Source organism: Cydia strobilella, chromosome 13 (assembly GCF_947568885.1).
Source record: "Cydia strobilella chromosome 13, ilCydStro3.1, whole genome shotgun sequence".
Taxonomy (NCBI): Eukaryota; Metazoa; Arthropoda; class Insecta; order Lepidoptera; family Tortricidae; genus Cydia; species Cydia strobilella.
This window is the reverse complement of record NC_086053.1, coordinates 10,742,897-10,760,317: the sequence shown is the minus strand read 5'-3', so window position 1 is coordinate 10,760,317 and position 17,421 is coordinate 10,742,897. Positions and strand designations below refer to the sequence as shown.

General features: G+C 39.1%; 1 protein-coding gene and 1 long non-coding RNA gene across 4 annotated transcripts in view; one reads left to right on the top strand and one right to left on the bottom strand.

The window, feature by feature from the left end:
• The window catches only part of LOC134746708 (uncharacterized), a 51,991-nt gene extending 41,936 nt beyond the window's left edge, over positions 1-10,055 (top strand). Inside the window, exons 2-3 of the long non-coding RNA XR_010128260.1 lie at positions 8,744-9,882; positions 10,000-10,055. This is a non-coding gene — a long non-coding RNA (uncharacterized LOC134746708). The remainder of the gene's footprint in view (positions 1-8,743; positions 9,883-9,999) is intronic.
• Positions 1-17,421, bottom strand: part of LOC134746638 (piwi-like protein Ago3) — a 55,723-nt gene that overhangs the window by 17,320 nt on the left and 20,982 nt on the right. For all 3 annotated transcript variants that reach the window (XM_063681102.1, XM_063681103.1, XM_063681101.1), the window contains 5 exons: positions 16,936-17,099; positions 16,294-16,491; positions 4,540-4,689; positions 2,528-2,705; positions 106-363 (listed from right to left, as the gene is read on the bottom strand). In XM_063681102.1, the coding sequence (XP_063537172.1) occupies positions 106-363; positions 2,528-2,705; positions 4,540-4,689; positions 16,294-16,491; positions 16,936-17,099 (948 nt within the window). The remainder of the gene's footprint in view (positions 1-105; positions 364-2,527; positions 2,706-4,539; positions 4,690-16,293; positions 16,492-16,935; positions 17,100-17,421) is intronic.

The window sequence follows — 17,421 nt, the reverse complement described above, 5'->3', positions numbered from 1 at the left end:
CATGCTTGCCTTTGACACAGCGACTGTTGCCAAAGTACAAAGTCTCCGGGCCAGAGTACAGGCAGCTATAGATAGTAGTATCACTATATAGTAACTAACACATACCTGTGTAACTTGTTCATCCCTCTTCGTGAAAAGGATCGCCCATCCAATGATGTCAACCGCCTGCATGACTGTATTCCTGGTGGCATCATTGTTCCAGTCAGCATCGGGTTTGCCTTCAACGGATCGGTTCTTGCCGAAATACAAAGTCTCCGGGGCCAGCGTGCGGGCGGTCAGCTTCACGGTGTCGGGGTGTATGCTGAGACCCCAGCCCATTAGGCGGTTGCGGGCGCTTTCGTTGTCGAGCACGTTTTGTATGTACTAGAAAGAAATGACGTTTCAATAAGGATGATTTGTATGTCATGTTCTTTTTCATATTGATGAGCAATAAAGAATATTTGTATTGTATTGTATTGTATGATGCAAGTTCTTGGTGAAATAGACACAAACATTGGACAGCAGTGGATAGGCATCGGCATTCATAGAATGTAATTTTTTACTAATAATCCCTACAGATCTAAAAGTAAAAACAAGTCGAAACCGCTTTTGTTTACACAACAGACATATTTTACGCCCCACCACAGTATTATTCGCTCCATGCATGACTGTGACGCCACCCTAGTGGGTATAGGGCATACTGCTTATTTCACATTTTTCAGTTAGTTAATGAATAAATCATACAAAAAGGTAATCCGCCACATGCTTCGTCAAAACACAAACGTAATCCGCACAAGCATCGTCCTGACCTTATTCTACATTAACACTAGTAGTAGTTGGCACAGCTGCCAATAGTATGAAGATGTCGAAATTTTGTTGGTTCATATTTTCACCACGTCGTGAGTTGGCGACGTTGGCGTCGCTTGTATTTCCCCCACCACCAACTTAATACATATCCAATACAGGACAATTAAAGGAAACATTAAGCTTAGAGTATAGATACTAGTGAATAAGTACATTTTAATTCAATTCAATTGTTTATTTAAAATCATTTTGATCCATATAGTGCTAGTAAGTACAACAACAATGAGTATTTCATGAACCATGATAGGTAGACAGTTGAAATTTTCATAATGATGCATTTTTGTTGCCGCTACAACAAAGACTACAAACACTAAATACTAAAAACAGAATAAAATAAATATTTAAGTGGGGCTCCCAATGTATGGGAGCCTCCCATACAAAAAACGTGATTTTTTTGCCGTTTTTTGCGCAAAGGTACGGAACCCTTCGTGCGCGAGTCCAACTCTCTTTCGGCCGGTTTTTATAATTACCGTTAAATGGGGTGAATAGGGACGATTTTGAACTTTGAGAGAGATTTTAAAGGATTTTTTTCCTCGATGGACACAAAGTGTAAGAATCGATTTATAAAAAAATATTTATTAATAATTTTGTTTTAATGTCCTTTTTTTGAAAAAAGAAAAACCGGGGTGAATAGGGACGACTTTGGTACGAATAGGGACAAGTCATCAGGTTTGTCAAAAATATAATAAGTTGACAGGTAAGTACCTGGTTTAGATAGTTTATTGTACAGTCCCCATCAGATATATCGGAGCGGCCAAGGGGCTCACAAATATCTGAACACGTCTCTGTTGTCTAGGCGTTAGAGTGCGTGTTCAGATATTTTTGAGCACCTTGACTGCTCCGATATATCTGATGGCGACTGTACTTAGTAACTTTAAAATGATTAGGTGAATATTATAAGTTAAAACACGAATAAAACTATGATAAAAAAATTAACTTTTAATTATTTGTTGTAGGTAATCATAAAAATATATATACTTAGGTATAAAATAAATATCACACTTAGAATGATTAATCTTAATTGTTATTTTATTATGAAGCGGGCCTTATTATACGGACGAAAGTAACAAAAAGTCAGAATAATGAAAAACAGTTACTTAATATATTTATTACCTACCTAAATCCCATTCAGAAATTTTAAGTTGGTGTAAGGACTCATCAACCAAAAAAACACTAAACAAATAATAACCTTTAGCGTCCCTATTAACTACCAGAGGCGTCCCGCTCCACCCCTCAGTCGTCCCTATTCACCCCTGTTGCGTCCCTATACACCTCGTGTTTTTCGAAATGTTCATGGATCTCTATTTTCACACCCTTTGCTTACAAAACAAAGATTATTTTATACTTACCATGTAATTAATGTTCTCAATTACTGCCAAACCAATTTTACACTATGAGAAGTGTCACAAACAAGTAAAAACCTTTACTTTTAAAGGAAGTTTTGGAGCTCATATCAACCATTCGTTGACAGACTCAATTTTAAACTGTTAGTTTGACTATATATCACGACTTTCACGCTATTCCAGTGTTTCTATTACCGAAAGAATATAATCAACTACTTTTTTCAATCGTAAGATATAATGTGTGATAGATATTATCTTTTAAATTATCAGGTAAATGTCATTTCCGGTTCTTGTCCCTATTCCCCCCGCCGTCCCTATTCACCCCATTTGACGGCACTTGCCTTTTTAAAAGCAGCATGCCGCTGGTTGGGGTCAATACGGGTGTAGGTGGCCACGTCCTTCATCAGCCGGAAGTTGGAGCGCTGGTCGTCGGACAGCCCCGTGAGTTGACACAGCTCGGGCACGAGACAGATCAGGAAGTCGGTGGGTACTTCGGAGCCGGGCATGCGTTTCGTTTCTCTGAAAACACATTTATAAATAAATAAATAAAATATTAGTACATTGTGATACAAGTGTGCTAAGTTGGTCATTACACACGAAGCGATTTTGTGCGCGCGAGCTGTAAGCGAGATGACCAATGCACACGCGTTTTATACGACGTTTTTCAACACACTTGCCGATTGCGATGCGATCACGGGCCGGCCGGGCCGCGGCAGGCGGTCGGGGGGCGAGGGGCGCAAGTCCGCGTGGTAAAATCTAGGTACTCGACCAATTTAAGAAGGCTCCGCTTTCATACATATATTACTATTAGTAATCAGTTACCTTCATAACTCAGTCGGATAATATAATGAAAAAGCACGAGTGTTATAACATACTGAAAAAGCACGCGTATTGGTGGAATAAAAACGTCGTTTTGAGCAAGTGTGTTGAAAAACTAAAAATCATTTATTTCGGACGATACAATCCATATTTTGTTAGTTACAAATATACTTAAATTACTATGTTAGTACCTAAACTACGATGTTGGGAGGTCCAGTGCCTAATTAGTGCACTGTCAAATCTCCCTGCCTCGACGGCCAGGAGACTGTGGCGGCTGTGGCGCATCCTTCGGAGCGTCGCGGCGCAGCGCTTGCGCAGCGTCGCGTGAAAACCATCCACATGCGCGTCGGCGCGGTGGCGATTTTTCGAACAACAAATTGAACTAACATACTATAAATTAGACCGACCGAATTGACCACATCTGTGGCAGAGAAATTAACCAAGGTGTTTAGGTACTTGAAATATTGTGACGCTCGATGTGAGAACATTTATGAAGTAGAAGTAACAACTGAAATGCAGTAATAATTTAATTTTGATGTAACTGAAGTGCCTTATTCTTGAAAACTGTGATTGGGAAACTACTTCACTACATAGTATAAAACAAAGTCGCTTTCCGCTGTCTGTCCGTCCGTCTGTCCCTATGTATGCTTAGATCTTTAAAACTACGCAACGGATTTTGATGCGATTTTTTTAATAGATAGATTGATTCAAGAGGAAGGTTTTTATGTATGTATGACGATATGAAACTATTTGACATGAAAGTGAAAGAATATTTTATAAATAGGCCATATTATTCAATCGACGAATACTTTGCTAATGTATTAAATTAATTTGACATGTCTCCATCCATATTTAAATTTTATGTCTACTGTAATTTGTGTTCTGTTTGTTTTTATCTGTGTTATTTTGTAATTTGTAATTTAAGTGAATTGAACTGTATTTGCATGCATGCAACTGTGCTTATAGCAAATAAATATTTGATTGATTGATTGATTGATGTATAATTTGTAAAGGTTTTGTGTAAATTAACTACCCGTGCGAAGCCGGGGCGGGTCGCTAGTATTTTATAAATATATTTATATAACTAAGCGCCACTATCCCACTAACCCGAGGTTAACCGGTTAAACCGTTAACCCAGTGTCAAATTGTACTGGTAACCGGTTAACCCCAGATTAGTGGAATAGTGCAAGTGGCCCTAAAAATGTGTTAATAATAGGGAATATTACGCGAAACTGCGTAGGACGCCACTACTATAATCTGAAACTATCGTGAAACAAGAAAATTTATTTATCTAACATCGCTGTCACTCTTGCGTATTCGAGCGATAAAGAGGCCAATCGCGAAATCTCCTCCTCTGTAAACAAACCGCCTTGGTGGTGGTGCATAGATGTCATATTTTATTATCTCTGAAAACTTGTCAAAAACCTGTTAAAGGTACAGTATGTATAAGTTACTCTATGGTTTACTAAAAAGGCTAGTCCTGCACTCTGGTGGCAGAACATTGCAGTAATATCCCCTATTATCACAACCTTACCTAGATATTAGCATGGGCTGATCCAGATCAATTATTTCGATTCCATAGTTCTTCTTGTAGTAATCAATGTAGCTTATTGTCACCATTTCCCCTCCTTCTTTCTTCTCAAATGTGGATCTGGGCGTCATTGTGTCGTCAATGCTGTCGACCCTAAAGCACGCACAAATATAAACTATTAAAAATTTACTACTCATACTGTCCGCGCGCCAATTCCGTGCATTCGAAGGTCGAGGAAGTGGGGGTGTGCGCCGCGCCCGTACGTACTAAATGACACCACTCTGTCATGACGCCCAACATTCCTAACATTCCTCAGCCGTGCACGGAATTCGCGCGCGAACAGTACACACGTACGATTTATTACAACATGAAATGATTAACTTTCTAATTTTGCAATCTTTAATAATACCTACATTGAGATACAAGTGCGAAACATAGGAAATTCGCAACGAGTGGCGATAAATTAAAACAAGGGAGAGTGTTTTAAATCGACACGAGTACAATGTTTTACAGTACATAGGGCCCTTTAAATTTTTGACATAGTCACTTAGTCACGTAATGGAGTATGAGTATGCATGGTATAGTATCTCTGAAGAGGAGTAATGTAATGCTGATAATAATGCCATCTCTGGGTTATGCTGGACATCTATTCCTGAGCCGTGGTGCCCTGCTGAGCTAAAAGCGGTATCTCAATTGAAGATTGAATGCAAATAAGTACCTTAAATTTTAATCATAACGTTCCATTTCCAGTTCGCTCGTTTTTGAGATACCGCCTTTTAGCATAAGGAGGGCCGAGTGTGGCTAGATATCATTCTTGTGTGTAGATGGTAGAAAACTAAATATACCAAACAAATATCTAAGCAGGGAACTTAAATAAATATAATTAATTAAATCTAGAATAATATTATTTAATAAAAATTGTTTTGATAGTGTTACTAACCTTACGTTGCAAATGAACTAGAAAACAAATTAAATTTGAAACGTAAAAGTAGTTTTTTTAATATGTAGCGCAAACACCGTACAATGACAGATTGACGTATTATGACGAATAAAAAACCAAATGACGTTCGGTTTGACGGGAAATTTAGAAATTATTTCTAAGTTGTAATATTGTCTTCGGTTACCGCGATAGTTACTCATGAAATAAAACTATGAAAACGGATTATATCGCGTATATTGAATTTATAATACATCCCGACATTTCGAACCCTTTACAGCCCCAGCAGCTGTGAGACCTTAGTGTTGGATGATGTTGGACATTCTGAGTATGATATAGTTTATTTACCAAAAAAAATTATACATTGTTTTATTAACCTATGATCTCCACACTAGGCTAGGCCTGTCTTGTGGAGTCAGTTGAGACAATTCCAATTTTTAATTAACATCTTCCTACGCTGAAGCTTTGACATTGTGCTAATACTAGGTGATACATATAGCTTAAAGTATTATATAAAAATAAAAACAAAATAAAAACTAAAATATGTTTTGAAAAGATGTGTCCCGCCGACTTTGTTGCCGTTCCCATATTGGGATACCCTCCTACAATTTAGGAGGGAAATAAATCATCTCGGGTCTGAGGTGTAGGGTTGGAGCCGGCGTAGTTTTTATCGCGTATATATATATAATATATCTTTACTTGAAAATAAATTCCGTTTAAACATATTTTTGATCAGATTTATGTTAAGATATTACTTACTGCGTTTCTTTACATCACAACCAACCTTGTGAGTTGTGTTGAGTTGTGCTCTTACTCATTCAACCAAACCAACGCAGGCAAGATGAAACGCGCCGAATCTGGGTACCTTCTTGTATACTTTGTTACTCTGTTCGCTTGGTCAGGAATGTCGACGGACAAACTGACGACATGGAATTGTTAACAGCCTTAATAGAATGGAAAAATCTAAAATTCATTTGTTCTGTTGTATATTTGCCGCCTAATTATAAAGATGACCAATATTTGCAGGTTTTAAATTGTCTGGAAAATATAATGTGTAAATATTCTGATTTAGATATACTAATTGTAGGTGACTTTAATTTAAACTCTTGCAGTGCAGCTGTCAAGACACAGTTTCAGTCCTTTTTAGAATTTGGGAATTTGTATCAGCATAATAACATAGCTAATGATCATGGCGGAGTCTTAGACCTGGTACTGACCGGGCTTGGACCGCAAAATGTGAGTGTGACGGGAGAAGTGGATGCCCTGGTGCCCCCAGACGCATATCATCCGCCACTCGAGGCAACATTAGCACTGCGTCGTGGCAAGTACGAAAACCTGCCATTCCCTCCCCTACCAGTAAGTGCTATCGAGAATCCACCATGGAATTTTCGTAAGGCTGATTTTAGGGCACTATATTCTAGCATAGCAAATATAGACTGGAGTGAGGTTCTCAGTACACAATGTGTGGATGCAGCTACTGAATTGTTTTACGCAAAGCTAAACGAATGTATTAGTAACTGTGTACCACTGAAGAAGAAGTCGGCCCCTAAGCGCTATGTATAACCATCATGGTACACGCCGGAAATAATCCACAATATACAAAACAAACATTTTCATTTTCGAAAATTTAAAGAAATTGGGATGGATTTCAATCGAGAACTGTACCGCTACTATAGAAGCCGTGTTAAATTCCTCATCGACAATGCCCACCAGCAATACCTCCGAAACCTTGAGAAGGACATTACAGAAGATCCATCGAGGTTCTGGAATTATGTAAAGAGCAAGCGAAAGAATAGGAATCAGACGACCGAATTTACCTATAAGGGTGAGAGGGTGTCGGGACAAAGAGCCGCAAATGCTTTTGCTGACTACTTTAGCTCGGTATTCCATAATGACGAGCCGCAACTCGACGAGGCGGAAGCAATGCAGGTGGTGAGTAATGCAGAGTCTCAGGCGGCACGAGTCACTGTAGATATTGTGGACGCCGTAGGATTGCGAAAGGCTGTTAAGCGACTTAAGCCGCGCAGTGCAACAGGTCTTGATGGCATTCCTCCATATCTCGCAAAGGACTGCATATCCGCTCTTGCATATTTACAACCTAGCGTTGAAATGTGCAGTCTATCCTGGCGTATGGAAGAAATCTAGAGTCACTCCTGTACCTAAGAGTGGTTCAAGTAATACGGAAGTAGAAACGTATAGACCCATAGCAGTCCTGTCTGTCTTTGGCAAGCTTTTTGAATCGATGATAGACTGTCAAATTAGCCATCAGATTTCCACCCAGCTTGCTGACGGCCAGCACGGGTTCCGTAGGGTACGCTCGACTTCCACCAACCAGACAGTTTTTGTCGACTATGTCTCCGCAGAAATGGACGCGGGCCACCAGGTTGACGCCGCGTATTTTGATTTTAAGAAGGCGTTTGACCTTGTTGATAACGACATCCTCTTGCACAAGTGTGCTACATTAGGTTTCTCGCCAAAGCTTCTTAAATTCTTCGCAAATTACTTAAGAGGCCTTATTCCTACAAACGAGCGTATTTTGCAAAATGCTTCCTTTTCCATTCAACATTACGACGTAACTATTAGTATTTATTCAAAAACTGTTAACGTACTCAAATGATCATTTCCTAAACTAGCGGCTAAAATGGATAGCATTTTCATTTTATCTTTTTAAACCTAAAATAAATGAGTTTTCTTGGGAGTATTTTCCAGAATTTGCAGTGAGAAGTGTCGTTTCGGTTGTCGATTTTGCAGTAAACAAGAATTATTTGGTACATGAATGATTACAATTCAATTCACCATATCTTGTACGAGGGGCTAAAATGATTGAAAATCAAAGATTCATTTAAAAAAATTGATAAAATACCTTCCGAGTTTTCTTCATTTTTTCGGTAAAAACAGGGTCGCATTATATTTTTTTATCGCGAATTGGACTTATATTTTGCCCTCAAAATATTATATTAGCAAACTCTAACTTTATGTGAACCCATAAAAAAAAAATCATAACTATAGGACCTATGTTGCCGTAAATTTAAATATTTTTAAAAGACGTATAAATCACGCTGCACCGACGCTGCGCGATCAGTCGCCGCCGGGCGCGCTTAGAGGACGGACCTGTGCTCGATCGTCAGGCGTTCTTTGCGATCGTAACCAGCGAGCGAATTCCGAGAAGTGCTGTATACAGCGATAAAAAAAACTTGATCCAAGTAAGTACATTGTTTACACCATATTTAATTTTAACAACTGACTCACGCTTATGTGATATATTTTCAGTGTCACTTGAATTCTGGTTAGGGTTTGCATTATTATTATACCCAGACGACCTGGATGATGCCCAGGGTCACATGATGGAGTCAGGAGTTAGTTACCAGAACTCCTAATCTACTTATTATAACCCCATCGTGTTTGGGCTCATTCGATTTGCGCTGACGAGCACCATCGATCTAGATGAGGTCCAGGGTCTCATGATGGAGTCAGGAGTTGGTCACCAGAACTGCTAATCTACTCATCATAACTCCATCGTGTTTGGGCTTAATAGATTTGCCTTGACGAGCACCATCGATCTAGATGAGGTCCAGGGTCTCATGATAGAGTCAGGAGTTGGTCACCAGAACTCCTAATCTACTCATCATAACTCCATCGTGTTTAGGCTCAATAGATTTGCCTTGACGAGCACCATCGATCTAGATGAGGTCCAGGGTCTCATGATGGAGTCAGGAATTGGTCACCAGAACTGCTAATCTACTCATCATAACTCCATCGTGTTTGGGCTCAATAGATTTGCCTTGACGAGCACCATCGATCTAGATGAGGTCCAAGGTCTCATGATGGAGTCAGGAGTTGGTCACCAGAACTGCTAATCTACTCATCATAACTCCATCGTGTTTGGGCTCAATAGATTTACCTGGACGAGCACCATCGATCTAGATGAGGTCCAGGGTCTCATGATAGAGTCAGGAGTTGGTCACCAGAACTCATAATCTACTCATCATAACTCCATCGTGTTTGGGCTCAATAGATTTGCCTTGACGAGCACCATCGATCTAGATGAGGTCCAGGGTCTCATGATGGAGTCAGGAATTGGTCACCAGAACTGCTAATCTACTCATCATAACTCCATCGTGTTTGGGCTCAATAGATTTGCCTTGACGAGCACCATCGATCTAGATGAGGTCCAGGGTCTCATGATGGAGTCAGGAGTTGGTCACCAGAACTGCTAATCTACTCATCATAACTCCATCGTGTTTGGGCTCAATAGATTTGCCTTGACGAGCACCATCGATCTAGATGAGGTCCAGGGTCTCATGATGGAGTCAGGAGTTGGTCACCAGAACTGCTAATCTACTCATCATAACTCCATCGTGTTTGGGCTCAATAGATTTGCCTTGACGAGCACCATCGATCTAGATGAGGTCCAGAGTCTCATGGAGTCAGGAGTTGGTCACCAGAACTCCTAATCTACTCATCATAACTCCATCGTGTTTTGGCTCAATAGAGTTGCCTTGACGAGCACCATCGATCTAGATGAGGTCCAGGGTCTCATGATGGAGTCAGGAGTTGGTCACCGGAACTCCTAATCTACTCATCATAACTTCATCAATTCCCTATGTCCTATCCCATAAATAAATAAGGCTACTGTCATTTCCCTAGATAAATATGTATATTCCCTAGATAAATGAGTATAATTTTATAATGCTGAACCTTTTGTTTTATTTCCTAAATACTGTCCTAAAAACCGTCTATACTGATACAAAATCTAGTGTAATGTAGTATTTTTTATACCATGTCGATGGCAAACAAGCATACGGCCCGCCTGATGGTAAGCAGTCACTGTAGCCTATGGACGCCTGCAAAACCAGAGATATTACCTGCGCGTTGCCGATCCTTTAAAAACCTGTACACTCCTTTTTTGAATGTGCAATGTAATGTAATATGGATGCAGTGTTATGTTCCTAGTGTAAGTAAGGTTCTTAGAGCTTTCATAGATGCACTGTAATGCATGTGAGAACGTTTTATTCCTTTAAATTGTTAGTAAATTCTTATAAGCTTAGACTATCAGCAAAGCGCTTGTGACACTTATAAAGTTACAAGCGTTCATAGGCTGCGGTGATCACTTACCATTAGGTAGGTCGTATGTTTGCCGTTTGTCATGGTTTATAAAAAATTACAACACTACTACAAACGGAGATACTTACTTCTGTTTCGAACAAATCGAAATTCAGAGGGTTCAGTGGTTAAGGTGTACGAAAGGGTAACCAATTTGGATTTCGTATACATATTTGTGAGCACCTTGTCTGTATACACGTTTTTGACCACTTTGCCCGTACCGCACTACCGCACCGTACCTACTACGTAAATTTTGTTTTTACTTAGGAATGGTGTCAATGTTGATACCATAAATGAATTCAGCACCCCCGATTTATACAAACCCGGCCTAGCAGCTTCACTGATGTAGATAATCAAGATAAAAATGAGAGCCCTAAATAAACCTTCAAGAGCGGATATCTCAAAAACTATACAAGATAACGAAAAATTTGACTGAATAAAACTTGTAACAAATTAAATCTCTTTTCATTTTGTGTAAGTGGTCAAGTCGCTCAGACGCACAGTTTCCGAGATATAATCGAAAAACCGAAAAATGGAACCTCCAAATACCCCTCTCCCCCCCAGCACCAGGGTTATGGCCGGGGGCTTTTGATATGTTCACCTAACTAGTCCAAACAAAGCTACGAAGTCAAAAATTGTGTTCCAAGCAAATCCCTCTACACCTTTTTTTGGGCATTTATTTCCTGGCCTATAAATCATCTAGAAGTTATTTCCGAATCCTTTTTGATAGCGAGTCGGGTGTGTTGTGGATGCAAGATACCTAAAACTGTATCACCTTTGAGGTCGAATATCTCGGCCATTTTTGATTTTAGAGAAAAGTTTTTCCTACAAAACATGCTGATTTTAGCGTATTCTCTACGATAAAACAATAATAAATATGTGTTGACACCAACATCCTTCGAAATTTTTGTCCTAAAATTATGTCAACTGAAGTCGAATATCTCGGCTATTTTTGATTTCAGTGAAAAAATTTTCCAACAAAACATGCTTATTTTAGCGTATTCTCTACGATTAAATAATAATAAATAGGTGTCATAATGACACCAACATCCATCGAAATTTTTCCAAGTCCTGGTTACCCTTTCCAAAGAGGATATAATAGGATAGAGCGGTACTGTCATAGTAAATTTTGTAGCCACAGTAAATTCACTGCCATCTATCGACACACGATTTAAACTTAAAATAAAAATATCAAAAATGTATTTATTTATGGATAAATGATTTTTTTTATTTGCAATATTTGCATTGATTATTTTTATATTATTTTGACCCATTTCCTCTACTGATATGCGTTAAAATTGTTAAATAACAAACGAAACCGTCAACGCCATCTATACGAGAATAGGCCAAAGGTAGTGGCGCCATCTGATCGAGAATCAAAATTTCTTGATTTTCGAGGCACGTTGTTTCCTTAGACTGTATCCATCTATTACGGAGTTATATCTATCTTTGCCCTTTCGTACACCACAACCGGTTCGGTTGTTGTTAGTACTCTCAAATTAACTTTTATTACACATATAGGTACTATTATTTAAAATAACCTGATCTTTAAAACATTTAATTATTCAACTTCCTTGATGAAGTGACTTGACTTCATGGATGAACTTGTCACAATAATTCCATGAAAGCGGTACACAATCTTTATTATTTACTCGTCTCTGGTTATGTATTATCCTAACACATTCACTCTATTGACTACTACCATGCTTATAAAATAAAATAAAGAGGGCCAATATAACACTAAAAATAATGTTACTTGCAATTTAATTGAAAAGTATCAAAATTATTCTTGTCTGCGTTGAATCGCGCTTAGCGTTGCCGGCGCTCGCGCCCCGAGCGCCAACGCCATCTATCGAGTGTTATTTCGTCAAATCGATGAACGCTCCAGGGAATAAGGGCTCTTAAGGGATTGGTGTCAGGTGGTCAAGGTTGCTGGATGCGAGTCGAAGGCGTATTTCACCCGATGATGGAGTGAGCCAAGGAAGCACCCTAGGTCCGACGCAATTCATAATCATGATAAATGACTTGCCGGAAGTTGTAACCACTGCCAAGTGTTTATTGTTTGCAGACGACCTCAAACTCTTCCTGGGTGTCGGCGAAATAAGCGACTGTGAGGCGCTGCAGCGGGATATAGATGCGGTGGCTAAATGGAGTGAAGTTAATAAATTACATTTTAATGTCTCCAAATGTAAAACTATCACCTTTAACCGAATCCGCAAGCCGATAAATGCACCGTACACTCTGCATGGTATCCCGTTGGAGCGCGTCACAGAAATTCGTGACTAACGCTTGATAGGGAACTTAACTTCCGGCAACATATCACTACCACATGTTTGAAGTCGAGCAAAACACTCGGATTTATCATGAGGATGGCATACCAGTTTCCTAATCCGAATGTTGCCATAAGGCTTTACAATGCATACGTTCGCAGCAGACTGGAATTTGGCGCTATAGTTTGGGATCCCCACGAAGCAAAATATATCCTAAGTATAGAGAAAATACAGCGCAAATTTGCTAGGTTTATATACAGGCGTAAATATGGGTACTACCCCTATATGTATCCGTCACTATTTGTTACGGCTATGGTCGGATTAGACACTCTGGAATTGAGAAGGAAGTTGTTGCTCATAGTGCACTACTATCAGCTTCTAAATAATAGAGTTGACAATCCGAGTGTGCTAGGGCAGATAGGATTGCACGTCCCCGTTCTGAGGCGCGGAGGTGGCGCAGCAGTGAAACCGCGGCGACGCCCGCACCCGTTTGCGAGGAGCGTTGCGCGCACTCGACGGGGTGGTAATGCTCCCACGCGGAGAGCACTTTTGCTGCTGAACAAATTGTACGCGCAGGTTGCTGATACAGATATATTCCACGATAGTATGGGTGTTTTCGTGAGACGTGTTGGGCTGTGTCTTGGCAATTGTAACGCAATATAGGTGGGCAATTAATTTTAATTTGATTTGATTTATACATGTGTAATTTTAATATGATTGATTTATAATATGAGTGATTTATATAAACTTGATAATTTTAGGAATAAGGTTTAATGTGCAATTTGAATTATTTATAATGTAATTTAATCATATGACTGAGTACAATTGGTAGTTTAAGAAATGATTTAAATTATAGTTTGACATGTAAATTAAAATAATGTAATATAATGTAATTTAATAATATGATTTATTGTAGTATGTAAGTGCTTTGGTTTATAACTGTAAACTTGCATATTTGGAAATAAAATAATAAATAAATAATAAATGTACATCGGTACAAGGACAAGGTAAGTAAATTTTCGAGTATGTAGATAGTGCTCTGGAACATTTATTTATTATTTTATATTTATCAAAAGCTTTGATAGAGGCCTCGGGCAAAGCATATTTATGAAATGTTGGCGATGGAACATGGAACATTGTAACTGTTATGTATAGACAATGGGGGTAGGTTTTGACATTTGGGTACAAAGTGGGGTAGTTGTGAAAAGTCAGTCTGTCAACGCGAACCTGATCCATGCCAGTGTCTGGACCCCTAAACTGTGAGTTATATTAGTGGCGACGAGAAAAACTAGGACAATAGTGTGCAATTACAGTGTAAAGTGTGTTATTTGAGTGAAAAACGCATAAAAGTAGGTATCACTGTGCAAAATGGGCATCAAGTTTAGGGAGTTTGATGTGACGTTTGTGGCTGCTGGATGCGGTATTTTGTGGGTTTCCGTGTATCGTGATGTCCTGGGGTCCGGACACCCCTATGATATCCGCCCAACGATGAGGCGAAGGTATCGCAACTCGGGTATACTCGTCATCGTCATCCGTAGCATCATCGGTTACCTCAGGGACCTTCTGTTGTCCTTCCCCCCCGCAACCGAGCATTTGATTGATGTGTCGTACTAACATCTTATCGTTCCATTTCACTAAGTATCTGCAGACCCCTAGTCGCTTTTCCACCGTCCCTTTCAACCAGCGTGGTCCACCGCAGTAGTTCTTTACATACACTGACTGTCCAGTATTTCAAATAACAACCGTTGAACTAGCACCATTCTTAGTGCCCGTAAGGCCCGTCTTTAGGTCTTAATCTGATAAATCAACTACAACCTGCCAAAATTGGAAAGACCTATCTAATGACAAAATCCAACCACAATACGTTTACCTTTGTCGACATTTTACATGATGAATTATATCCTGATTCACTGATTTCTTGTTACCTAACATTAAATGTGACAATATAGCACACCCTTAAAATGCGTGCTCAACACTTGTCCTGTTTCGCTATAAAATAATATATAACTGGAAATATATTTTACAGTACATATGGTGCTACTTTCTCGCACTAGTGCGTAAAAGAGCACTTTTCGTGCATATGTCGAAAGTTTAAAGGGCCATATGTACTGTAAAACGTTGTACGATACACGTGCGAATAGGTAATTCGCAACTCGTGTCGATTAAAAACACTCCCTGCGTTCGTGTTTTAATTTATCGCCACTCGTTTCGAATTTCCTCTTTTCCGCACTCGTATCGTAAATAACTATTTAGGTATTAAAAAGCTTCCAGAATAAAGTTTCGACACGGCAGGTATCGTGCTTTTCTTCGATAAGTTTTTCGATTTTGTCAATGGCAATTTCAGTGAACCTAAAAAAGGACAAATCTACCTATGCGCTGTAACACCCAGATGACCGCACCACAAATTGTGGATAAAAAGCTGGAATGTTCTAAAAACTATGAAATATACGACCAAAAATGGATCTAAATTAAATCAATAAAAAGTTGGATCAAACTATCAATGAAGCTTTCCAAGTTATTTTGGGATCAAGAAGAAGAAATGAAATAGGTTGCCTCTGATTATTATTTAAAACATAGTCAGGTAATAAATTGTTACATACTATATGTATATACCTACTCGCTGTTAAGATATTTTCACGCTGTATTTGCATTTGTCTTAGTTACATGGAATGGAACGTATGTAAATAAGGCGGTACTTATAAATAATATATTGTACTTGATTAAACATAAGTTTTCATTTATTTATTCTGAAAAACTGATTTATGTTTCTAAGCATATACAATGGAATTTGGTACGACAAAGAAAACTACATAAATCAGTTTCCTATATTAAAATTGTTACTTGTAGGTAAAGGACCCATAAGTATATGTGTGTGTGTGTGTACATGTGTGCGTGTTTACTGCATATACAGTCTCATTAGTTGAGAGCAAGACCGCTAGGGGCAGCACTAGTAGAGACGTGAACGTGAAATGTCCGAGAGTTTCTTATCTATTACAGTAATAACATATAACATATACTAATCTATGTGAGTATGTGCTAATTATCGCACTAGTGCGGTAAAGTAGCGCCATATACACGGTGGCGAAAAAATAAGTGCATTCCCGTTGCCAGGGAGGTTTTGGGATTATACTGAGCAACTTTTACTATGGGACCAACCACGAAATCGCGAAAAAAAAATTACCCTCCATAGAAAATGGACCAGCCAAAATGTATGAAACAGCCAAATTTATTTCGCGATTGGTCCCGTAGTAAAAGCTGCTCAGTATAATCCCAAAACTTCCCTGGCAACGGGAATGCACTTATTTTTTTTAAAACTATAATAGCTATCTATTACAGTACCAAACTACACAAAATATTCATTCATTATATTCCTAACAATTTAAAAGTTTCACTTCTTCTTCCAGATAGGAAAACTTTTTTTTTATTAAGGAAATGAGTATCAAATACCTGAACAGCTTTTTGTTATAAGTCGTCATAACGGAGCAGCCGATGAGCATCTCTGTCATCGCCTGCTTCCAATTAGAACCTTTGGCCTGGACCGTCTCTTTGATGAAACTCAGCACCGATTGTGTGCGGAGAACTCTGCTGGTCGAGTCAAGGGACAACATAAGACCGCCTTCGAACTCGTTCACCGTCGTCACGTAACTAAAAAAAAAAGGTTTTTATTCAAGGGCAAAGGTGCGAAGGAACCATTCCGTCAGATTTCCCTGCTGTGTGGACATGTCACATACCCTACGCACCCTTTTTACGGAGCCTGTCTTTTGCCTGATTTTTTACTCTGCCTTATACTTTTCTCCGTCAAAACCTTCACCTACCTAAGATAGCGGGCGGCAGCGCTTGTACAGCACGTTCTACTTACTACTCTATTCTAAAGCCATCAGAGTTCAAAACCTAGTGAACGCCCGGGCCAAAATTTCATTGTACTTACGACAATATTATTGATTCCATATTTGTAATTGTGTTGGTTAATTTTATTGCTTGTAAAAATTGACATGTAAAAGTTCCCCTGTGGCCTATTTGCTGAATAAATGTTTGATGTTGATGTTTGATGTTGATATTCCGAAGACATTAAGGTTCATAACTGCTTACCCGGGCCAAACTTCCAGCTTGTGCTGTGGGATTTGGACAGCAAGATGTTCGTTGAAATGCTGGCGGCCGAATCGCACCATGTTTAGATCTTTCATAATTTGTTTGAAAAGCACATTGTACAGATGCACCATCTCGCTGAGGCGGCGTGTGCGTCGGAATATGATCTGTGGATGTGTATGTGATAAGTATAATATAAGGTCAATGTGGAGAAGACCGTCTATAAGGTAAGATCGTATGCAAGCTCTTTCGTCACTTCTTACTATTGCGTTTGTCCACGTACTCTATTCTACTAACAGAAGGTAAGTAGTGCAGGAGCAAAGCTCTTCCTTTTTGACTGCCTGAGCGACGCACGTATATATAAATACGAGAGTTCTTACCCTATGACGGTCTTCTCAACAAAAAAAACTATCGGTCTTCCCACATCATCTTAAGTTTAAAATATACTGTTGGGTTTCAAATTTTAGTAAAATTTAGGTTCGAAATTAT